The sequence below is a fragment of the Poeciliopsis prolifica genome, unplaced genomic scaffold (genome assembly GCF_027474105.1).
Source record: "Poeciliopsis prolifica strain line A6 unplaced genomic scaffold, Auburn_PproV2 SCAFFOLD094, whole genome shotgun sequence".
In the NCBI taxonomy this organism is placed as follows: domain Eukaryota; kingdom Metazoa; phylum Chordata; class Actinopteri; order Cyprinodontiformes; family Poeciliidae; genus Poeciliopsis; species Poeciliopsis prolifica.
Window position 1 is genome coordinate 318246 of NW_026562469.1, and position 24924 is coordinate 343169.

At 49.2% G+C, this 24924-nt stretch overlaps 1 protein-coding gene across 1 annotated transcript in view; it reads right to left on the reverse strand.

The window, feature by feature from the left end:
* Positions 1-511: 511 nt before the first annotated feature.
* Positions 512-24924, reverse strand: part of myt1la (myelin transcription factor 1-like, a) — a 30769-nt gene continuing 6356 nt past the window's right edge. The window contains 24 exon segments of the mRNA XM_055023037.1: positions 512-675; positions 678-753; positions 1635-1778; positions 2819-2922; positions 3000-3091; positions 3173-3394; positions 3512-3595; positions 3673-3735; positions 3813-3881; positions 4129-4256; positions 5599-5808; positions 5953-6209; positions 11737-11957; positions 12334-12444; positions 12683-12773; positions 15666-15800; positions 16301-16686; positions 17158-17338; positions 17341-17736; positions 20197-20612; positions 23427-23489; positions 23626-23659; positions 24084-24138; positions 24212-24316. Coding sequence (XP_054879012.1) covers positions 614-675; positions 678-753; positions 1635-1778; positions 2819-2922; positions 3000-3091; positions 3173-3394; positions 3512-3595; positions 3673-3735; positions 3813-3881; positions 4129-4256; positions 5599-5808; positions 5953-6209; positions 11737-11957; positions 12334-12444; positions 12683-12773; positions 15666-15800; positions 16301-16686; positions 17158-17338; positions 17341-17736; positions 20197-20612; positions 23427-23489; positions 23626-23659; positions 24084-24138 — 3600 coding nt within the window. The 5' untranslated portion in view covers positions 24212-24316 and the 3' untranslated portion in view covers positions 512-613.

Genomic DNA, 24924 nt, shown 5'->3' on the forward strand with positions numbered 1-24924 from the left:
ATCGGACCGGTTCTGGAGGACTTTTGACCCTGTAGATCCAGAGAAGCTCAGAATAAAACATCTAAACATGGAACAGAGGCTAAAACACCATGTAGGAAAAGATTGATACAAACATCGATCGTCAGTAAAAACAGCTTTCAGCTCGTTGCTCCGTGATTCAGAAGAAATTGCATATTCCCACTCAGTTCCTCCCACTGGTCTCCACTGGTCTCCACTGGTCTCCACTGGTCTCCACTGGTCTCCACTGTCCACTCAGGTGGCGGATTGTCTCCTACATTTCCTGCAGCCGTTTGCATTTCAAAATAAAAGCCTGAAAGGTGGAGGCCCGATGGGGTGATGGGGAACTGCAGCAGAAGTTCAGAAGGATTTACGGAACGTCAGAGTCCGATGCCAGAGGTCAGGCTCCCAGTCTGACCAGTACAGCCCAGTACTGGGCTGTACTGGTCAAGAACGATGAGCAGCCATGAGCGGGACGCCACATCGGACCGGGTCGGACCGAGACACGTCTGAGTCCAAAGCAACACCAACCAAGAGGACAGAACCAGACACTGATGAGGACAGAAACAGGAGCGGACCCGGGCCCGGATCCTCCGGAACCGGCTTCCCGCTCCGGTCAGACCTGGATCCCCTGGACGGCCTGGCGGATGTTCTCCAGCAGCGCCTTGTTCTCCGGCTCTGGTACCGGTCCTGGTGGGTGTACATGTCAGTCAGAGTGCTGACGTACGAGTCAAAGTTCTGTTCGTTCATCGGTTCCTGTGGAGCAGAACAAATCCAGCAGTCAGCGCAGGCGGACGCAACGGGAAGAGCGGGAACACTGGCAGGAAAAACCCGGATCAGTGTTTCGGTCCGGATTCCTGCACATCTACCAGCAGAACCAGAACCGACCGGGAGCATGCAGAACTCAGGATGGGTCATGGAGGCCAAACAGGAAGTTCATGGACAGAATGGGGAGACGTGACAGGAAGTGAAGCTTCCAGTTGCATCCAGAACTAAAACCCAAACAAGGTTCTGGAGGAACTAGGACAGATTTGAAGCTGGAGGAGATTTAAATGGATCAGAACCGTCTGGGTTAGGAAGAATGAACAGAACTGGTGAATCCGCTCTGGTCTCTACAGAAACAGAAAATAGGATTTCTACATTTTATTTTGAAAATCTTGTTTAAAACTGCTTCCTGTTTGCAGTTTAAAAATAGAAAATAGTTTTGATTTATTCTGAGTTTAATTTTCCCAGTAGGTGCTGGCCGGATTCAGAACCCAATATGGCCGCTCTGATAGTGGAATGGAAAATATCACCATTACTGCTAAAATGGGGACAGATGTGTTCTGCTAATATCAGAACCTTCAGGTCCAGATCATCAGAACCAATCAGAACATTTTATCTGATATATTATTAAAACGGATTGCTTCAAAGACTGGAAGAAGAATCAAAATCATATTAATCATCCGTTCCAGTTTGTTCTGATTTCCTGTCAGCTCCTGCTAGTGGCGTTAGCATCTGCTAGTGGTGATAGCGCCTGCTCCTGCTAACGCCACTAGCATGACCCAGTCCATGTCCAGTAAGGTTCCAGTCTGGATCCGGTCCAGGTCAAGACCGGTTCCGGTCAGGTCTGGGTCCGTCCGGGTTCAGTTCCTCACCATGTGTGGCAGCTGGATGTTGGCCAGGCTGTTGATGAGCGACTGGCTCAGGTTGGCCAGTTCATGCAGCAGCGAGTCGTTATGCTGCTCCATGGCCCGGTTCTCCTCCTCCATGGACTTCAGGCTGGTCTCCATGGTGGTGATCTGACCACAGGAAACAAGTCGCTTCATTAGACGCTAAAATAACTTTTATTTATGATCTGGTACAATTTGATGCTTAGTTATTACATCCCAGGGTTCCCTGTTAGCATAGCAGTTGTCATCTAATATATACCATGTTATATAGCACTTAGCGTTAGCATCTTCTATATACCATGTTATGTAGTGATTAGCAGTAGCATCTACTATATACCATGTTTTATAGCGCTTGGCGTTAGCATCTACTAATACTGTGTGTCGTCATTACATGCTATAAAAGCAGCAGTGGGCGGTCTGTCCCTGCTGGCCCGGTGCAACCTGTTTCTGAATGTAATTCCACTCAGAGAACTTTTGTGGCAAGTTTGGCAACATTACTTTTATTTGAGCTGTTTAATGATAAATAGCTGCATTGTTTCCTGCTGCAGCTTGACGGGTGAATGTGATTGTGTATGTCGACTAACATGAGATAAACCTGAATGAATATTCATGAGCAGGTCCTTATTAATATGACTGAGTGAACATGGGAGCCGAACGCTCTGGGATTCTTCCAGGACACTATTTCACATCTCCACGTCTTTCAGAACGTTTCGATGTTTATGGTCTTTCTGCCTTCCTCCCTCTGATCCGTGTTTCAGCTGCTGCTTTGGCCCAGAGCCGACCGACTGCAGGGAAACGACCCGAGTCGGAGCCGGGTCGGAGCCGGGTCGGAGCCGGGTCGGAGCCGGGTCGGCCCGACTCGGGTCGTTTCCTGGTTGGTACGGAACCGGGCTGGACCTCATGGATGCTGCTCTTCATGTTCTGACTGTCACCAGGAGTCAAATATGTTACGATGTAGAACTGAGAGCAAGCATGGATCAACATTGATTCAATATGAAATCAACATCAATGTTCATGTAGATCCACATTCAGTTGATGGTTGAATCAACTTTGATCCAGTCAGTTGCAGCTGAAACGTCGTTTCAACGAGAGGCTTCGACACAGATTCACTGTTTCACTGCTGCTTGTCTCGCGTGTTTCTGACGCTCAGCAGGTGAGACGTTCCTCACCTGAGTCCTCAGTTTGATCATATCCGACTCCACTTGATTGTTGGACTCATTGAGATCTTTGATTTCTTCATCCAGCTGTTTAATTTCTTCATCGTTTTCTATTCCTGAAACACAAAGTTCCACCCAGATTAGGGATTCTGGCTCGGCTCCGGGTCGAGCCGCTCAGTGGTTCTCGTTTCACCTTTGCTCGCTCTTTGTTTGATTGTCAGCATGTCCGCGCTGCTCATCCGGGCCTTCTTCATGGCCGAGGAGGTGCGGGGACAACCGGAGAGACTGGGATACAAACAGATGCTGAAAACATCTGGATCAGACGGAGCAGCTGGAGGACAGGAGGCGTGTTTATTCCTAACTCACCTGCGGTGGGTCAGGAAGCTGCCGCTGACGTGTCCGGAGCCGTCGCAGCCTGGCGTCGGACACGTCATCCCGTCCGTCTTCCCAGCCTTCCAGACGAACTGCGAGCCGTTCATGTAGCTGTCCTTCTGCCTCTTGGCCGCCAGGGGGCAGCCTGACGCGCTGCGGTGGGAGGCGTACTTCCCCGTCACGTGACCCTGTCCGTCGCAGCCGGGGACTGGACACCTGGGAGGAGCAGCAAACCGCCGCAGGAAGCAGCATTCCGACTTTTAGCTGGAAAAAGCTGCCCCCTGCAGGCTGGAGGCCAACTCTACAGCGAACACTCCGACACTAGACACTTACTTGATGGGCTCCTGCTCGTCCTTCTCCTCTTTGCTGTGGAGGATTTTCACGCCGCTCTTCTTGGCGCGAGGACAGCCGGACAGACTGGAGGACAGGAAGAGGAAACGGCCGGAGTGAAAAACCTGCAGAGCAAACGCTGATTCGTGTGCTGTTCTCTGTACCTCCTGTGGGACGCATAATTCCCCGTGATGTGTCCCGATCCGTCACAGCCCGGCGTGGGACACCTGATTAGCAAACAGCGCCACCAACAGTCAGCCAGAAGAACTACAGCAGAGCTTATCAGTTTGACTTTAAGACTCACTTCAGTTCCTGTGAGTTGGATGACATCAAACCACGAATGTTCTTATCGGCGATCTGGCAGCTGGTCAGACTGCAGAAGAAGAAGATCAGAGTCACTGAACACAACCTGGACTAATAGCTGGACCAGCAGGATCTACTCCACAAGATCCAGTGGAAAAACACCAGTAAGATCCAACCAGTGTTCAGGTTCTGTTGCTATGGATCAGCCTGGCCCATAGCTAGCTGCTGCTAACCGGGTCGGGTTATCAGTGGGTTGGTAGAGCAGTACCTATAGTCAGTATCTAACATGGAGCCTAGCGGAGACACTGAAGCCTTACCTCATTAGCTCCTTCTTGCCCTCCTTGCAGGGCGGGAACTTGTGGTGCTTGGGGCTGGATGGCGTCACCTCGGCCGGGTACCGCGGCTCGTCCAGCAGCTCCTGGAACGGGTCCAGATCGTCCCTCTGCTGCAGGGCAACAGACAAAACCAGAACATCGCTTTTCATTCACAAATATCACAGTTTCAAACTAAACTTTTTTTAGAAAACAAAATATTTAGTTAGCAAGCTAAACATTTAGTTCTGAGCTAATATTTAGTTAGCAAGCTAAACATTTAGCTCTGAGCTAATATTTAGTTAGCAAGCTAAACATTTAGCTCTGAGCTAATATTTAGTTAGCAAGCTAAACATTTAGTTCTGAGCTAATATTTAGTTAGCAAGCTAAACATTTAGCTCTGAGCTAATATTTAGTTAGCAAGCTAAACATTTAGCTCTGAGCTAATATTTAGTTAGCAAGCTAAACATTTAGCTCTGAGCTAATATTTAGTTAGCAAGCTAAACATTTAGTTCTGAGCTAATATTTAGTTAGCAAGCTAAACATTTAGCTCTGAGCTAATATTTAGTTAGCAAGCTAAACATTTAGCTCTGAGCTAATATTTAGTTAGCAAGCTAAACATTTAGCTCTGAGCTAATATTTAGTTAGCAAGCTAAACATTTAGCTCTGAGCTAATATTTAGTTAGCAAGCTAAACATTTAGTTCTGAGCTAATATTTAGTTAGCAAGCTAAACATTTAGCTCTGAGCTAATATTTAGTTAGCAAGCTAAACATTTAGCTCTGAGCTAATATTTAGTTAGCAAGCTAAACATTTAGCTCTGAGCTAATATTTAGTTAGCAAGCTAAACATTTAGCTCTGAGCTAATATTTAGTTAGCAAGCTAAACATTTAGCTCTGAGCTAATATTTAGTTAGCAAGCTAAACATTTAGCTCTGAGCTAATATTTAGTTAGCAAGCTAAACATTTAGCTCTGAGCTAATATTTAGTTAGCAAGCTAAACATTTAGCTCTGAGCTAATATTTAGTTAGCAAGCTAAACATTTAGCTCTGAGCTAGCTATATGTTAAGTTTACGGATTAAATATCTAACTTGTAAAATAAACGCTTTGCTCTGAGCTGAATGATTAGTTTGGAGTTAAATTGGTACGTTAAAAACAAACCCAGCCTTTATTTTGGTAGTCTACTAGCGCTTATTGGCATGTGAAATTAATATATTATCTAAATATTTACCTCTGAGCTTAGCTTGATAATACATAGTTGATATATTAGTTTGAAATTGTAACATTTATGAATGAACTAAAGTGATAATATGATGTTTTTCCTCTGACTGGAAACTAAATTAGCTGCAAGCTTAGACACAGCCCCCATGAGAACCTAAAGGTCATTCCTGTGAACTCTGAACATGGAGGAGTTTGTTCCTACAGACCCGATGGTGCAGTACCATGTCTGCCCTCAGGGGGCAGTCTGAGGCGGCGTACCTCTCTGAGGTCCGGCTCGTCTCCGGGCCGCTTGGTGAAATCCACCGGCAGCTCCCAGCAGTCGGCGTCCAGCTGGAAGCAGCGGCTGCTGAGCAGAGCCTGGCGTTGTGGCGACATGGGCTGCAGTGGGGTCAGCACCGCGGCGCCGCCGTCCGGCCCGCCGGGCGCACCGGACGGCTCCGTCGGGCCGACGTCCTCCGGCCCCGGGCTCTGAGGGAAAGAATCATGAAACTCGTTAAAGCCACAGCCTTCTAAACCAGAGCCGCTCCTTATGGTCATCCAGCAGGAACAAAATACCCCAAAGCTCAAACAACATAAGACAGGTAGATGGCGCCGCAGCAGCCATGGCCTCACCTGGGCCAGCAGCTCATGGGGCTTCGCGCCCAGGGCGTTGGGCAACTCCCGGCAGCGGGTGGACAAGTTGAGGATGGCGGTGGCGGCCATGTGGGCGGCCTCCATGTCGTGGGTGTAGTCAAAGCTGCTCTTGCTGCAGGTGCTGCTGGCGCTGCTGCCCCCGCCGCCGCCGCCGCCGCCGCTCAAGCTGCTGCTGCTGCTGGGGGCGTAGCTGGTGGTGCTGCTGGCCGGGCTCGACGTCTTGCAGTACCGCTTCGCTGCAACGCCAGAGAGGGGAGAACAGACATATGACAGAGCTGGGAGCGGGAGGCGGAGCTCTCCAGCCCGGATCCACTGCACTGGATCCACTGGACTGGATCCGCTGCACTGGATCCACTGGACTGGATCCACTGCACTGGATCCACTGGACCAGATCCACTGCACTGGATCCGCTGCACTGGATCCGCTGGACCGGATCCACCAGACTGGATCCAATGGACCGGATCCACTGCACTTGATCTACCAGACCAGATCCACCGGACTGGATCCAATGGATTGGATCCACTGCAATGGATCCACCAGACCAGAAACCCGGTCAGCGCTTCTGACCTGTTTCCTATTGTCACTCTGTTATGGATTTCCAAACGTTATCACAAAAACATGTTTCAAAAATGTTAATTTGAAAAGAACAATATTTAGAAACTTAAACACTTCATCAGAAATGCATTGTGGGAAAAACTTACAATGCTGAACCTACATTCATGCAGTTGCTATTTTTTCAGATTTAGTTTTTTCAAAAATAATTTTCAGATTTTATTGTGCAAATTTTTTTTAAATGATTTTTTTTCACTGCGACAGACTGGCGACCCGTCCAGGTGACCCGCCTCTCGCCCGGAACGCAGCTGGAGAGGAACCAGCAACTCCCGACCCCGTTAGGCAGAAGAGTGACCAGAAAATAGATGGATGGATTTTTTTCAGATAATTTTTTTCAAATGTAGCTTTTATTTTTTTGTCTTTCTTATGAGGCTGTGCTGCTGCTGACATCACGGTGCAGCAGAGCGAGGCGGTGGCTCAAACCATCTGACTGATGGCGCCCGGCCAGAGGGGCGCCCACCTCCCTCCGTTAGCTATGACAGGACCTGAGATGTGTGTTGAGCAGCATTTCATTATGAAGTACTATCCTCCTTAAACAAGCAGACGACACAACTGTATTGGCTCTCATCTCAGGGGTCAGGGGTCGTCTCCCTCCAGGGACCAGGCATGGTGCACAGAAAACAACCGGATCCTAAACTCGGCCAAGACCAAGGAGATCATTGTGATTTTAGGAGAATTAAATGAGATATTCAACCTCTAGAGCCGGAGGAGAAAGTGTCTCACTTCTGCTTCCTGGGAGTTTCAGCTCATGAATAACCTGGTCGGGGATGTAAACAATGCAGGACCAGCAATGAAAGCCCAGCAGAGACTCTGTTTCCCCAGAGTTCTCAGGAGGAACAATATTTTTCAAAAACTGCTGGTACCCTCCTATCCATGCTCTATGACAGGATCACCTGCTATAGTCTCTGTGCGTGGTTCCCCAGCTGCACAGCAGCATAGAGGAAGACTCTCCAGAGAATCGTAAACCGTCCAGACGACCATGGGCTGCTCTCTGCCTTCTCTAGAAGATCTGCACAGCTGCTGCAGGAACATTTTAAAAGGCTCCTCACACCCGTCAGTTTGTTCCAACTGCTGCCATCCGGCTGCAGATACTGGAGCATTAAAGAAAAGACAAACACAGGGTTTCCCCCAGTGGATTACAAGCCTGGCAGCCCGCCATGCTTTACTAGCCCCACCAGGCCAAGTGATGCTTGTTTTTATTTTTAGAAAAATAATAATTGAAAAAAATAATTAAAATCGCTTCATTTGATTTTGTTGCCGGATTGCAAGCGTCTCTGTTACTCTGAGCTTTTCGCTGGCAGAGCAGATTTATTCTTAAAAGTTGTTTATAGAAGACAAATGTGTAGTTTATGCATTTAAAGCCGTGAGAGCAGACCAATCACTGCGCTGCAGAACCGCAGGAATAACTTGTCTTTGCGCTTTCAGAGGAGCGGTGAGGATGATTTATCTTTGTGAACAAAACATTCTCATGTCGCTGCCCAGCAGGTGGCGCTGTCTGCTCTGTAAAGTTCATGTCTGTGTTCCCGGTTGGTCTTAGCGTTAGCGGTTAGCGAACCAGCGCTAACCTCATCATGCAGGTTCAGGCGGTGAGGAGCTTTCAGTTCTCCTGCTGGTCACTTCACTGCTTTTATATTGTTTTGAGTTTTATTTTTCTGGTTTCGAAGCATCAAACTATATCAAATGCTTTGTCCACTGTCCCATAAACTCAGGCAACCAGAACAGTTTCTGTGACTCTATTAAAACTCGACACACAGAAATGTTAGAGCTGCTAAAGCCACATTAGCAGCATTGAATTAAATCTGTTTGTTGCTCATCTGCAGTGCAGCAGGTTGAACTCATCCTGCAGGGCCGGTCCAATGCTGCATGAGGCCCGGGGCAGAACCTGACTGTTGGGGCAGAACCTGACTGTTGGGGCAGAACCTGACTGGGGCAGAACCTGACTGTTGGGGCAGAACCTGACTGTTGGGGCAGAACCTGACTGTTGGGCAGAACCTGACTGTTGGGGCAGAACCTGACTGGGGCAGAACCTGACTGTTGGGGCAGAACCTGACTGTTGGGGCAGAACCTGACTGTTGGGGCAGAACCTGACTGGGGCAGAACCTGACTGGGGCAGAACCTGACTGTTGGGGCAGAACCTGACTGTTGGGGCAGAACCTGACTGTTGGGGCAGAACCTGACTGTTGGGGCAGAACCTGACTGTTGGGGCAGAACCTGACTGTTGGGGCAGAACCTGACTGTGGGGCAGAACCTGACTGTTGGGGCAGAACCTGACTGTTGGGGCAGAACCTGACTGTTGGGGCAGAACCTGACTGTTGGGGCAGAACCTGACTGTGGGGCAGAACCTGACTGTTGGGGCAGAACCTGACTGTTGGGGCAGAACCTGACTGTTGGGGCAGAACCTGACTGTTGGGGCAGAACCTGACTGTGGGGCAGAACCTGACTGTTGGCAGAACCTGACTGTGGGGCAGAACCTGACTGTTGGGGCAGAACCTGACTGTTGGGGCAGAACCTGACTGTGGGGCAGAACCTGACTGGGGCAGAACCTGACTGTTGGGGCAGAACCTGACTGTTGGGCAGAACCTGACTGTTGGGGCAGAACCTGACTGTGGGGCAGAACCTGACTGGGGCAGAACCTGACTGTTGGGGCAGAACCTGACTGTTGGGCAGAACCTGACTGTGGGGCAGAACCTGACTGTGGGGCAGAACCTGACTGGGGCAGAACCTGACTGTTGGGCAGAACCTGACTGTGGGGCAGAACCTGACTGTGGGGCAGAACCTGACTGTTGGGGCAGAACCTGACTGTTGGGGCAGAACCTGACTGTTGGGCAGAACCTGACTGGGGCAGAACCTGACTGTTGGGGCAGAACCTGACTGTTGGGGCAGAACCTGACTGGGGCAGAACCTGACTGTTGGGGCAGAACCTGACTGGGGCAGAACCTGACTGGGGCAGAACCTGACTGTTGGGGCAGAACCTGACTGTGGGGCAGAACCTGACTGTTGGGGCAGAACCTGACTGTTGGGGCAGAACCTGACTGTTGGGGCAGAACCTGACTGGGGCAGAACCTGACTGTTGGGGCAGAACCTGACTGTGGGGCAGAACCTGACTGTTGGGGCAGAACCTGACTGTGGGGCAGAACCTGACTGTTGGGGCAGAACCTGACTGTTGGGGCAGAACCTGACTGGGGCAGAACCTGACTGTTGGGGCAGAACCTGACTGTTGGGGCAGAACCTGACTGGGGCAGAACCTGACTGGGGCAGAACCTGACTGTTGGGGCAGAACCTGACTGTGGGGCAGAACCTGACTGTTGGGGCAGAACCTGACTGTTGGGGCAGAACCTGACTGTTGGGGCAGAACCTGACTGTTGGGGCAGAACCTGACTGGGGCAGAACCTGACTGTTGGGGCAGAACCTGACTGTGGGGCAGAACCTGACTGTTGGGGCAGAACCTGACTGGGGCAGAACCTGACTGTTGGGGCAGAACCTGACTGTGGGGCAGAACCTGACTGTTGGGGCAGAACCTGACTGTGGCAGAACCTGACTGTTGGGGCAGAACCTGACTGTTGGGGCAGAACCTGACTGTTGGGCAGAACCTGACTGTTGGGGCAGAACCTGACTGTTGGGGCAGAACCTGACTGTTGGGGCAGAACCTGACTGTTGGGGCAGAACCTGACTGTTGGGGCAGAACCTGACTGGGGCAGAACCTGACTGTTGGGGCAGAACCTGACTGTGGGGCAGAACCTGACTGTTGGGGCAGAACCTGACTGTTGGGGCAGAACCTGACTGTTGGGGCAGAACCTGACTGTTGGGGCAGAACCTGACTGTGGGGCAGAACCTGACTGTTGGGGCAGAACCTGACTGTGGGGCAGAACCTGACTGTTGGGGCAGAACCTGACTGTTGGGGCAGAACCTGACTGGGGCAGAACCTGACTGTTGGGGCAGAACCTGACTGGGGCAGAACCTGACTGTGGGGCAGAACCTGACTGTGGGGCAGAACCTGACTGTTGGGGCAGAACCTGACTGTTGGGGCAGAACCTGACTGTGGGGCAGAACCTGACTGTTGGGGCAGAACCTGACTGTTGGGGCAGAACCTGACTGGGGCAGAACCTGACTGTGGGGCAGAACCTGACTGTTGGGGCAGAACCTGACTGTTGGGGCAGAACCTGACTGTTGGGCAGAACCTGACTGTTGGGGCAGAACCTGACTGTTGGGGCAGAACCTGACTGTTGGGGCAGAACCTGACTGTTGGGGCAGAACCTGACTGTTGGGGCAGAACCTGACTGTTGGGGCAGAACCTGACTGTTGGGGCAGAACCTGACTGTTGGGCCCCTCTTGCTGCTAAAACATCAGAACCTCTAGCAGCTTCTGTTGGATTTAATCTGGGAGATTAAAGTAGATTAACTGGCCAACCTGAAAACTATCAGTTCTAATTACAGTTTATTAATTTGTATTTGTCAACAAACGGCTCAACGTCAAAGATTAAACTCTCAGCGTCAGACTGTTGCTATGGTAAGAAAACAATCTAACTATGAATATTGTTCTTTGAACTCTTACAAAGTAAACTTGCCAACTCCTTATAATATTACACATAAATGTTAAACAATATTTGAATTGATGTTGAAACCATTCAATCAAATTCAGCAGCATTGATCATCTCAATCAACATGTTACATTTCTGTTTCTGTGTCACAGTATAATCATTGATGGCCCCTGAAGCCCTGGGGCCCCAAGGAGCCGCCGACTTAATGTGGATTCAACACAAGTGCAAATAATTGATATTCATTTTAACTGTAGTTTTGATTTGTTGTTTTTAAGACTAGCTGTGGGTTTAAATATTGTTTCACTGGAGATGTTTTCCTGGAACATAATCAGCCAGTAATATTTTTACTTTTCCTGTCCAATTAACGTCTTTAATGCTAAAACACGGCGGACCCCCCGCCGGGTCAGCAGCTTTACTGGGGAAACTCTGCTAACAGATTGAAGAACAGTTTATAGCTGGTAGCCATAAGGGCATTAAATACTCTCTGGTACTGTTTATCACCCAATTTTATTATAATCCAAGTAACTTTATTGCATGATTTCTATCATGTCAATAAAGATTACTATTATTATTAACAAGAAGTGACATCTGTTCAAACAGGAAGCGGTCCTCACCATCGTATCCTTTTGGAGAGAGGTCGCGCCCCTGCAGGGCCTTGGAGGCGGGGCCTCTCTTGCCGTAGCCCGCCTGCTGGCCATCGTAGCCGGCGTAGTCGTAGCTGGTCTTGGAGTATTTCTCCAGCTCCTTGGTGAGGTTGGAGCGCGGCGTGCTGGTGGGAACGTTGTTCTTGAAGCCGTACTGAGGAATCTCCAGCTGCTTGACGAAACACATCGGCCTGAAACGACAAGAAAACACGAAGCGTTGCTGATCCTGCCAGGAAAATGGAGAGCAAAGATTGGCCTGTCAACCGATAAACGATAAAATTGTTGATATAATATAATGGTAATAATAATTCAACAGGTTATTTTCAAAGATCACTAAACTTTAAACTCTGGAATGGACGACGTTTTAAATATCCAAAGTAAAAATAAGAAAACAAATAAAATGAATTATGAAGAAAATGATCCTTCATAAAAACACTAAAGCTGCTGAACGAAGAGTTTATCATCTGGTTTTCAGTAGAAAAACAATAAACCATGATTAACTATGTGATTAATTGATCATTGTGACAGGCCGAATCGTAGATCCCCCTCCCAGAAAGGGGGCGGTACCTGAGGACTCTGTCTGACGTCTGATTGGTCTTGGCGCCGGCGTCGGCAGTGAAGGTTTTCTCGTGGACCTTGGCCATCTTCTCTGCGGCAGCGATGGGACAGCCGGACAGACTGATGGAGGGACAGACGGAGGTTAGAATGAGGGACAGGAAGCTGGATGCTGCAGACAGGAAGTGGTTCTGCTGGTCTAACTGGACTCCTCCTGGTCAGGTTGGTTCGCTCTCTGTGGATGAACAGTTTAAACTTCCAACATCCTGGAATAAAGGGATTAGATAATCCCACCAAGCCAACATGACGAACAGAAGCCGGCAGTTAGTGATGCATCATCAGACAGGTGAGGCGGACTCACCTGCGGTGGGAGTTCCTGTTGCTATTGACATGCCCCCGTCCAGAGCAGCCAGGAGTTGGACACTTTAACACATTTTCATACATGGCAAGGACTTGAACAGACAGGAGAGGTGAGAGAAACAGCGAGGGTTAGGAGCAGACAAGAGACTCAGTACGGACCGCCGGGCATGCTCAGATCACACCAAGATGGCTGACCAGGAGCCACGACCACAAACACCATGAGTCACACTGGGAGATATTTACTGACCATCAGTAGATATCTGTCCTGATTCTGAACCATATAATCTGGAATAATCTGATTCTGAACCATATAATCCGGAATAATCTGATTCTGAACCATATAATCCGGAATAATCTGATTCTGAACCATATAATCCGGAATAATCTGATTCTGAATCATATAATCCGGAATAATCTGATTCTGAACCATATAATCCGGAATAATCTGATTCTGAATCATATAATCCGGAATAATCTGATTCTGAACCATATAATCCGGAATAATCTGATTCTGAACCATATAATCCGGAATAATCTGATTCTGAACCATATAATCCGGAATAATCTGATTCTGAATCACTTCATCCAGAATAATTTGATCCTGAACCATATAATCCGGAATAATCTGATCCTGAACCATATAATCTGCTATCATCTGATGCTGAACCATATAATCCGGAATAATCTGATCCTGAACCATATAATCTGCTATCATCTGATGCTGAACCATATAATCCGGAATAATCTGATCCTGAACCACTTCATCCGGAATAATCAGATCCTGAATCATATAATCTGCTATCATCTGATGCTGAACCATATAATCCGGAATAATCTGATTCTGAACCATATAATCTGGAATAATCTGATTCTGAACCATATAATCTGGAACAATCCGATCCTGAACCACTTCATCCGGAATAATCTGACTGACTACTGTTCAGGAAGACAGAAGGTGATCCAGAAAATCCAGAATCTTTTGGCTGTAACTTAATTTACAGCTATTTTTCATTTTACTTGTTTTCTTTTCTTGAAATAAATTCCAAATAACAGAAAATATGATCAAAAGATTCCTTTCATTTCAATCTTGTCTTGATTCAAATCCACATAAACAGAATCTGTGAAAATGCTCATCAAACAAGATGGCCGCCCTGAGCGCACTGACATCACTCGTAACTATGGAAACCCAAGGTGTGAAAGAATCCAGATTTTCCTAAAATTCAATATTCAAAAACAACAAAATCGATTTCTGGTCCTGCCCTACATGTGGTCCAGAACCATACTCTAAATATTCTGGTTCTGGTCTGGAAGCTTTTCAGACCAGCAGAATCTGAAAAGTTTCCAGATTTAGTCGGGAATCAGTGGGAGTGTCTCTGAACGTTCCTGTTTCTAAGCATGGAAATCTGGAAGCAGATATCTGGGGTTTTCTAGAGTGGGACATCAGACGTCTGACCCGGTCCAATGCTCCAGATCTGAGAGTCCAGAACCTGAGAGCTTTCCAAAAAGGAAGATCGGCATGAAGCTACCAGGTCCGTTAAGGAATCTGGATCTGGAATATTCCCAATGGATCGGAGGAATTAGGAATGTTCTGCTGAACTGGACAGGTGAGGCAGTTAGCAGTGAGTTAATCCAGAACCAGCAGAACCGGAACCAGCAGATTGCTGAGCAAATGCAGCGCTGGGAAACCAAAGAGAATCTGGTGAAAATGTTCTGGAACTCACAGTAGAAAGTTGGTTCAGACGGTTCCATGTTCGTCATGCAGGGGCAGATTAGCTGATGATGGGAAGTCAGCATAACACGACACATTAATCCAGATTTAATCCAGATTTAATGTCCATCTGACATTTCAGATTTGCTCCTGATTCATGCTGATATTTTCTGATCGATGAAACATCAACCAGCCATGAGCAGCAGGAACAGATGATGGTTCCTCAACGTCTTCCTCTTCTATCCGGGCCGCCGCCGGCAAAGTTACACACGGCAGCCCGAATCCTCAAAGCCAAAAGTTAGCAGTAATAATCTGGATTATTTAGTCCAAATCAGGGGTTCAGGTTTCAGTCATCGTGCTAAATATGTAATGCCGAGCAAGCTAACTGTTCAGTTAGCTTAAAACTAAAGCTAAATATTTAGCACCATGCTAAATATTTAGCTAGCTACAAACTAATTATTTATCTTGAAACTTAATATTCACATTGGAGATGAATTTTTAGTTGGTTGACGAAAGCTAAATAAATCTTAAGTTTACAAATAAATATTTAACTCAGAAACTGAACATTTAGTTTGAAATGAGTGAAAAACAGGGTGATGACTGAATCCTGAACCCCTGATTGGGTAAATAATCCAGATTATTGCTGCTAGCTGGCTTTTCAAACGCCCACCTGTGCTTCCAGACTGCAGAAGGTTTCCTGCTAGCTGCTCTGGATCAGATTCCTGATTTGAAACCTTCTCCTGTTTCCTAACAGCCCGAAAACACAACAAGCACTCATGGTTCATGCAGAAGCCAGACGATGGACCACCAACATGCCAACACCTTTGGACCTGCATAGAATCATCCGACGGCTCGGAACTCCTCAGGGTTCTGAGCCGTTCCGAACAAAGCTGCTGGGCCACAACGTGCGCTCGCATACATGGTTGTGATTGGCAGAGCAGAAATCATCTGATTGGCTGCGTAAGGAGCAACAGCAGCATCTTTCTACTGCTGGTTGTTCTGGTGAGCTAATTGGACTTTAGTTCAGATTAGGAAGGTCCGATTAAAATCTGAACAGAATTTGTGAATGTGATCCCTCAGAACCACCTGGAGAACCGGGTCCTAACCATGAGCTCTGCTCAGTTTTTCCTGGGAATAAAGGCCTCCAGCTGGAGCATCCAGGGACTTTCACCAGCAGATCCGTTTGGTTCCATCAATCAGAAGATTTCTGACTCCGAGGAAACACCCAACATTCCCACAGAAACACGTCAGGCGGATAAAAAGCAGCAGCACCTACTTTCAGGCGGGACCCGGTCTTTGTGAGGACAACCGGACAGGCTGCGGTGGTGCGGGTACAGACCCGTCACATGACCCGTGCCGTCGCAGCCCGGCGTCGGACACTTGCTCTCCTTCTTCTCTCCTCTGGAAGAATCTGGAAACAATCAAAAGCAGAAAGGTCCAGTGAAGCTCGGTTTCCATGTGGAGCAGCCGTGCAGCGGCCGGTACCAGATATTCAAACGGCCGGCAGCTCTAGTTTGGGTTCTGGTTCTGTTAGACGGGATGGCGCCGGGTCGACGCCTCTGAATGATTACGTTCTTCAAACCATCCAGGAATCATTTCTGTGTCGCAGGGAGCGTTAACCTGCTGCCATGTGGGAACAGCGTTTTCATCAACTGTTAGAGCAGGTAATCTGGTCAAAGGTTTCCCAGCAGACAGGTGAGAACCTCACCTGGTTGACAGGTGAGCTCTACCTGGTTCCACCTACTGAAGGAACCAGGTAAATAAGATGGCCACTGTGCTCAGTCAATGTTTGTTGAAGATCAGCAGCAGTAACTCTGAAGCTGTGATCAATGAGTGGATCGGAACCCAAACACAGCTCTCCATAGTTTGGATCAGAACCGTCCTTGCATCAGTCAGTACAGGTGTCTCTACCTTTAGGGTAGTACGCCCTCTTCAGCCCGTCCGGGTGCATCCTGGACTTGCGTTCCTCAGCAGCGATGCTAAGCCTGGAGCTGTGCTGGTCCCGGCGGGGCATGGCGTGCTCAGTCACCATCCGATCCCTCATCACCTTTGCCCTCTCAGACTCCAGGGCGATGGCCTTCTCCAGCAGCGACAGGTTTCCCTTGGCCATGTCGAACGTGTCGTCGGAGCGGTCGGAGGCTATGGAGGTGGTGTCCTCGTCGCCCTCCTGGCTGCAGCTGTAGCCTCTGGATGCTGGACTCAGTTGCTCCTCCAGCTTCATCAGGTTCAACATCTCAGAGTAGCTCCGCTCCAGTGGCCTGGCGTCTTCCTGAACTCCGGTTGGATAGCTGTCGTACCTGGGAGAGAAGCACAGACAGGTTTCAGCAGGTCTCGATCAGGTTCCTTAGACAAAGAAGCAATGATCTGAGTCCTGAGCAGAGACTGGAGGGGAGGAGCTTCCTGTGGCTGAATGCTGTTTGGTGGAACACCTGAACCCATCAGGGCTTGTTCAGGTAGAGAAGGCCCAACTGTGACTGGCTTTCCAACCACCAACAGGACATATATTCCATCCAGCAAGTTCTTGGTCTTAGTAAAACCTCCAAAGAGAGGCAGTCAGACCAACCACCTGAACCACCTGAACCACCTGAACTCCTTTCACAGGTAAGAAGCAGCGGTTCTCCTCCTCACCTGGAGTCTCAGGCTGAACCGAGCCGCTCTCCAGAGGAAGCTTATTTCTGGTCTTTGGTTGCAAGTTTTGGCTACAGGTTGATATTATGTGATGTAAATCTGATCATTTGTTTTGTTTCCTGTACATGACCTGGTCTTACCTGTTCAGGTGTTGCAGCACTTGCTGGTCCACTGCTTGTTGAACGTAGTTAGTGTGCAGGAGGGGTCGGTCCGACGGTGACGTCTCGCTCAGTTTTCGGGCCAGATCAAAGCACTGGTTCCTCAGACACTCCAGACTGCTGAGACATACGTCCTCCACATCTCCCTCCGTTTGACCTCTGACCCCGGCCCCCGGCCATCATTCACCACAGCACTCTCTGGGTATCCGTCTTCAGGCAGCATGGCGCCGTGACCCTGAGCCAGGAGCTTCAGAGAGTCCACAGTCTCTCTGACCACATCGCTGTCCAGGTCCACGCTCAGGTCGCCCTGCCTGTCGTCTGGCTCGCTGCCGTCGTCATCGTCTTCCTCCCCGGCGCTGTTGGACGAGTTGCTGTTCATCTCGGACTCAGTCATGGCCTGGTAGGCGGCGTCTTCTGCGATCTTACCGAGGTTTAGCAGCGACTTGGCCACAAGCTCGTCGTAGTTCTCGTACTCTTCTCTGGGGGCGTTTCCGATGGCGCAGCTGTTGTTATTGTTGTCCTTGTGGAACTTTGATTGTCCGCTGGGTTTGTACTGGTTCTCTGCAGGACAGGAAAACATTTCAGTCTCAATACAACAAGAGAAGGAAAGCACCGTCTGCAGACAACAATGCAGATTGAGCCAAAGAAAATGTAGAAACTCAGAACTTTCTGCTGATCGGCATGAGACTACAGCACACTACAGAACAGAACATGTGAAGGCAGAACATGTGAAGGCAGAACATGTGAAGGCAGAACATGTGAAGGTAGAACATGTGAAGGTAGAACATGTGAAGGTAGAACATGTGAAGGCAGAACATGTGAAGGTAGAACATGTGAAGGCAGAACATGTGAAGGCAGAATGTGAAGGTAGAACATGTGAAGGTAGAACATGTGAAGGTAGAACATGTGAAGGCAGAACATGTGAAGGTAGAACATGTGAAGGCAGAACATGTGAAGGCAGAACATGTGAAGGTAGAACATGTGAAGGCAGAACATGTGAAGGCAGAACATGTGAAGGTAGAACATGTGAAGGTAGAACATGTGAAGGCAGAACATGTGAAGGCAGAACATGTGAAGGCGGAACATGTGAAGGCGGAACATGTGAAGGCGGAACATGTGAAGGCAGAACATGTGAAGGCGGAACATGTGAAGGCAGAACATGTGAAGGTAGAACATGTGAAGGTAGAACATGTGAAGGCAGAACATGTGAAGGTAGAACATGTGACGGTAGAACATGTGAAGGTAGAACATGTGAAGGCAGAACATGTGAAGGCAGAACATGTGAAGGTAGAACATGTGAAGGCAGAACATGTGAAGGTAGAACATGTGAAGGCAGAACATGTGAAGGCAGAACATGTGAAGGCAGAACATGTGAAGGTAGAACATGTGAAGGTAGAACATGTGAAGGCAGAACATGTGAAGGTAGAACATGTGAAGGCAGAACATGTGAAGGCAGAATATGTGAAGGTAGAACATGTGAAGGCAGAACATGTGAAGGCAGAACATGTGAAGGTAGAACATGTGAAGGCAGAACATGTGAAGGCAGAACATGTGAAGGTAGAACATGTGAAGGCAGAACATGTGAAGGCAGAACATGTGAAGGTAGAAACATGTGAAGGCAGAACATGTGAAGGTAGAACATGTGAAGGCAGAACATGTGAAGGCAGAACATGTGAAGGCAGAACATGTGAAGGTAGAACATGTGAAGGTAAAACATGTGAAGGCAGAACATGTGAAGGCAGAACATGTGAAGGCAGAACATGTGAAGGCAGAACATGTGAAGGCAGAACATGTGAAGGCAGAACATGTGAAGGTAGAACATGTGAAGGTAGAACATGTGAAGGTAGAACATGTGAAGGTAGAACATGTGAAGGCAGAACATGTGAAGGCAGAACATGTGAAGGTAGAACATGTGAAGGTAGAACATGTGAAGGCAGAACATGTGAAGGTAGAACATGTGAAGGCAGAACATGTGAAGGTAGAACATGTGAAGGCAGAACATGTGAAGGCAGAACATGTGAAGGTAGAACATGTGAAGGCAGAACATGTGAAGGCAGAACATGTGAAGGCAGAACATGTGAAGGTAGAACAGGTGAAGGCAGAACATGTGAAGGCAGAACATGTGAAGGCAGAACATGTGAAGGACAACATGTGAAGGCAGAACATGTGAAGGCAGAACATGTGAAGGTAGAACATGTGAAGGCAGAACATGTGAAGGCAGAACATGTGAAGGTAGAACATGTGAAGGCAGAACATGTGAAGGCAGAACATGTGAAGGTAGAACATGTGAAGGTAGAACATGTGAAGGCAGAACATGTGAAGGTAGAACATGTGAAGGCAGAACATGTGAAGGCAGAACCTGTGAAGGTAGAACATGTGAAGGCAGAACATGTGAAGGTAGAACATGTGAAGGCAGAACATGTGAAGGCAGAACATGTGAAGGCAGAACATGTGAAGGTAGAACATGTGAAGGTAGAACATGTGAAGGTAGAACATGTGAAGGCAGAACATGTGAAGGTAGAACATGTGAAGGCAGAACATGTGAAGGTAGAACATGTGAAGGCAGAACATGTGAAGGCAGAACCTGTGAAGGCAGAACATGTGAAGGCAGAACATGTGAAGGTAGAACATGTGAAGGTAGAACATGTGAAGGTAGAACATGTGAAGGTAGAACATGTGAAGGTAGAACATGTGAAGGTAGAACATGTGAAGGCATGTTCTACCCTAACCCTTCACACATTCAGGCATCTGAATGTGTGAAGGCACCAGAGGCGCCTCTGCTGTAGCCGGGTTCTTTAGCAGCCGGGTTCTTTAGCAGCCGGGTTCTTAGCAGTCGGGTTCTTTAGCAGTCGGGTTCTTTAGCAGTCGGGTTCTTTAGCAGTCGGGTTCTTTAGCAGTCGGGTTCTTTAGCAGCCGGGTTCTTTAGCAGTAGGCTCGTCCCGTTCGGGTTCACAGCAGAACCGTCACTGGTCCAGAACCTTACCTTTCAATCATTAAAGAGATACACGGATCAGAACTCACCCTGAAGCAGACTCGGCTCCTCTTCCTCATCCTCTTCTTCCTCTGCCTCATCCTCAGGCTCTTCCTCGTCGTCACCATCATCTTCGTCCTCGTTCATCCCCTCTTCCTCCTCTTCCTCTGCTTGCTCTCCTCTTCCTCTTGTGTCCAAACTCTCCAATGCAATCCCTTCCTCTTCCTCCTCTCCATGCTCCTCGTTGTCCTCGGAGAACTCTTCCTCCTCGTCTTCCTCTCCCTGCTCCTTCCTCTCCTGTCCTACCTCCATGGTTTCATAGCTGCTGAAGGCTCCAGCGCCCTGCTCTTCCTCCTCCTCCTCCTCTCCCAGGCAGGGAGCGATGATGGGCCTCCTCTTTGCCGCCGGTTCCGGGGTCTGTTTGTCCAGAGTCCTCCTCTTCTTTGCCAGCGGACAGCCGTAGACGCTGCAGGGACACAGAGGGAACGTTTGGGAACGTTTGGTTAGTTATTAACTGGATTCATCAGGAAACCATCAGCCGGAAGCTTTTTCCCAGACAGGAACTGATCCGAGAACTCCTCCTCTTCCAGGTATCTCATTTCTTTACCAACAATATTTGTAACACACTGCAGTCAGAACCCTGGACCCAGACGCTACCAGAACCCTGGAGCCAGACGGTACCAGAACCCTGGACCCAGACGGTACCAGAACCCTGGACCCAGACGGTACCAGAACCCTGGCAACAGATCAACAAGGTTGTACCTGATGGGTTCTGTATCCTGAATGAGTTCTTGACCCGGAGTCCAGTTTTTGTGAGTTGAACCGTCAGCAGCAGCAGACACAGTCGGGTCGGTACCAGAATCTCAAACCGCCGCTGTGGCTCTTGTTGCCATGGTTATTTTCCATCACCACGGCGACACGTCTGCAGCAAAGTTTTAATAAAACCGGATCTGGAATCAGACTGAGCGGATTCAGCCAATTTGATTGGTTTTCACCGTGAGGGGGGGGTTACCATGGAGACAGATCCTCTGCAGCTTCCAGACAGTGCTGTCACTATGGCGACAGATGCTGATCAGACCAAAACAATATAAAAGCAGTGAAGTGACCAGCAGGAGAACTGAAAGCTCCTCACCGCCTGAACCTGCAGGATGAGGTTAGCGCTGGTTCGCTAACCGCTAACGCTAAGACCAACCGGGAACACAGACATGAACTTTACAGAGCAGACAGCGCCACCTGCTGGGCAGCGACATGAGAATGTTTTGTTCACAAAGATAAATCATCCTCACCGCTCCTCTGAAAGCGCAAAGACAAGTTATTCCTGCACAACCAGAGCTAACACAGCGGGTTTAAACTTCGACCTTAATCAAAAACTCTGGAAAGAAACATAATTCCTCACAGGGGATTGATGTAAATATCCATTCAGGTCAGTCTGTGTCCAGTCTGAGTGAAAGGAGGCGATCTGCACTGATTTAAACTTCAGAGATCAAGCCGCAGGGTGTGAGGCAACGAACAGACGCTCCAGCGGTGTGATTGGTCCGCTCTGCTGGCTTAAGTGGATCAACTATAAACTCGTCTTTTAGGAATAAGTTTTCTCCACCAGTGAAATGCTGAGAGCAACAGAGATGCCTTCAATCCAAAATAAAGAAAAAATGTCATTATTATTTTTCCTAAAACCAAAAACAAGCAACACTTGGCCTGGTGGGACGGCTAGTAAAGCATGGCGGGCTGCCAGGCTTGTGATGCACTGGGGGAAACCCTGCCAACCTGGACCACTTGTCTCATGGCAGCCTCAGTTAGCTTCTGTCACCAAGCAGAAGTTTAAAGACTTCTTTATTTCCTTCATCAGCAGTCTTCCTCGTCCCTAAGCAGTGAAATGTTTCGCCATCTGAACTTCCTGACCTTCATTCTCTGAACGCTTTGTTGTCCTGAAGCCCCTGAACGCCTCCTTCAGCTCCTCTCATGGCACAAACCCAGAGTGTCATGCAGAGCGGCTGCTGACGTCAGACCAACCTGTCAGGGCGAAGCTTCCAGATCCAGACTGCCTGCAGGAAATATTCCCGACTTTATCTGAGAAGCCTGCTTCACCTGCTGCTCCACCTGCTGCTTCACCTGCTGCTTCACCTGCTGCTCCACCTGCTGCTTCACCTGCTGCTCCACCTGCTGCTTCACCTGCTGCTCCACCTGCTGCTTCACCTGCTGCTCCACCTGCTGCTCCACCTGCTGCTCCACCTGCTGCTCCACCTGCTGCTCCACCTGCTGCTTCACCTGCTGCTTCACCTGCTGCTTCACCTGCTGCTCCACCTGCTGCTTCACCTGCTGCTCCACCTGCTGCTTCACCTGCTGCTCCACCTGCTGCTCCACCTGCTGCTCCACCTGCTTCACCTGCTGCTCCACCTGCTGCTCCACCTGCTGCTTCACCTGCTGCTCCACCTGCTGCTCCACCTGCTGCTTCACCTGCTGCTTCACCTGCTGCTTCACCTGCTGCTCCACCTGCTGCTTCACCTGCTGCTTCACCTGCTGCTTCACCTGCTGCTCCACCTGCTGCTTCACCTGCTGCTCCACCTGCTGCTCCACCTGCTGCTCCACCTGCTGCTTCACCTGCTGCTTCACCTGCTGCTTCACCTGCTGCTTCACCTGCTGCTCCACCTGCTGCTCCACCTGCTGCTCCACCTGCTGCTTCACCTGCTGCTTCACCTGCTGCTTCACCTGCTGCTCCACCTGCTGCTCCACCTGCTGCTCCACCTGCTGCTTCACCTGCTGCTCCACCTGCTGCTCCACCTGCTGCTCCACCTGCTGCTTCACCTGCTGCTCCACCTGCTGCTTCACCTGCTGCTCCACCTGCTGCTTCACCTGCTGCTCCACCTGCTGCTCCACCTGCTGCTCCACCTGCTGCTTCACCTGCTGCTCCACCTGCTGCTCCACCTGCTGCTTCACCTGCTGCTCCACCTGCTGCTCCACCTGCTGCTTCACCTGCTGCTCCACCTGCTGCTTCACCTGCTGCTTCACCTGCTGCTTCACCTGCTGCTCCACCTGCTGCTTCACCTGTTGCTCCACCTGCTGCTGCTCCACCTGCTGCTCCACCTGCTCCACCTGGATCATGGTGCTTCAGCCTGAACACCTCCAGCTCCACAGGCACCACCACCAACTATCAGATCATTCCCAGCTAGAAACTGAGTTAACAACCAGACCTCTGGTGAAGAGAACCTCTGGATCAGACTGAGCCATGATGATGATAAAGATGATGATGATGATGATGAAAGTGATAGAGGTCAGATCATACCTGCGGTGTCTGGCATACTTCCCGCTGACATGGCCACTGCCGTCACATCCAGGGGTTGGACAGCTGAGGAGAAACAGAGCGTCACAACATGGCAGCAACATTTGGATCTGGACCAGAGTCTGGAAACTCCTGGACCAGAAACATCTGCAGGAATACATCGATGAAGAAGGGTGATGAAGATCTGCAGACGTTTCCTTACCTGAACAACTCCTGAGTCACTGCTTCCACCGCAGCTGCAGACAGAAACAGATTCAGGAAGAGGAACTGAAAAGTGTCCGACGCTCACAACAGAGGAACAAACGGCTCAGTAACAGGAAGTTACTAGGCGTTGCTGTTATTTAGTAACACCTAAATAAAAGGTTTTACTCAGCCACAGGAAGTAACGGCTCAGTAACAGGAAGTAACGGCTCAGTAACAGGAAGTAACGGCTCAGTAACAGGAAGTAACGGCTCAGTAACAGGAAGTAACGGCTAAATAACAGGAAGACATTTACCTTACAATTTTTAATCTGCGAGAAAAAATCAAACCATTCTTTGAAGTTAATTGAATTGTGGTACTTGGTCTTTACTGGGAGTGGTACTGAGTCTGGTAATGGTTGGACTGGAGGGAGATCATCATAGTATCAGGGTCTAGGTTTGGATCAGCTGGTTGTCATACCTCGAACTCCTTTGGAGCGGGTACGATGGCGTTTCTCAGTCACATTGGCCTCCATCTGAAAAACAGGACAGAAAGTGTGGATCAGGTGACCCGGCTGATGCTCCACGCAGAACCGGACCTGGTTCTACCTGGCTGTAGCTGCGGTGGGGCCGTCCGCTTCCTGCTGCTGGTCCTGATGCTGAGGACTCTTTACGCCCAGCGATGCGTCACACTCCTTCCTCCAGAGCCATGGCCTGAGGACACAAGATGGCCGCCTTAAGAGACCCAGAACCCTGAGCCAGAGGTCAGCTCACCAGAGGTCAGGGGTCACCTGAGGTCATAGTCAAACATCAGAAACATTAAGATGATCTGCAGCAGAGCGAGGAGAGTCCAACTAGCGGTTCTGCTTCACTTAACCCGACCACCCGGGTCACCCGGCGCCACCACCTCACTGAGCGCATTTAGACATCAGCAACAGAACCATCCCAAAGACCAGAACCAGAACCCTGCAGATCTCCTCCTCATTAGTTTTCAGCTTTTAAAAAACTGGCAGAACATTATGACCAGAACCAGAAAAACTAACATGATGAGCCAGCCAATCAGAACCAACCAACACTGTCCCGAATTCCACGGAAACTTTACAGCTTTTTGCTTGGGGAGAGAACCAGAACCTGAACAGAACTAGACCTCCTGAGCAGAACCAGCTGGTTCTGTGAAGCAGGAAGGATCAGAGGACTTTAGGATGTTTGGGTCGTCTGATGAACTATTCTGTATCTGAGGAGTCTCAGGGTTCTGGTCCAGTAGGACCCAGAGCAACCAGGCTCGAAGATCAGACCGGCACAGGTCCAGATCCTGGCAGAAC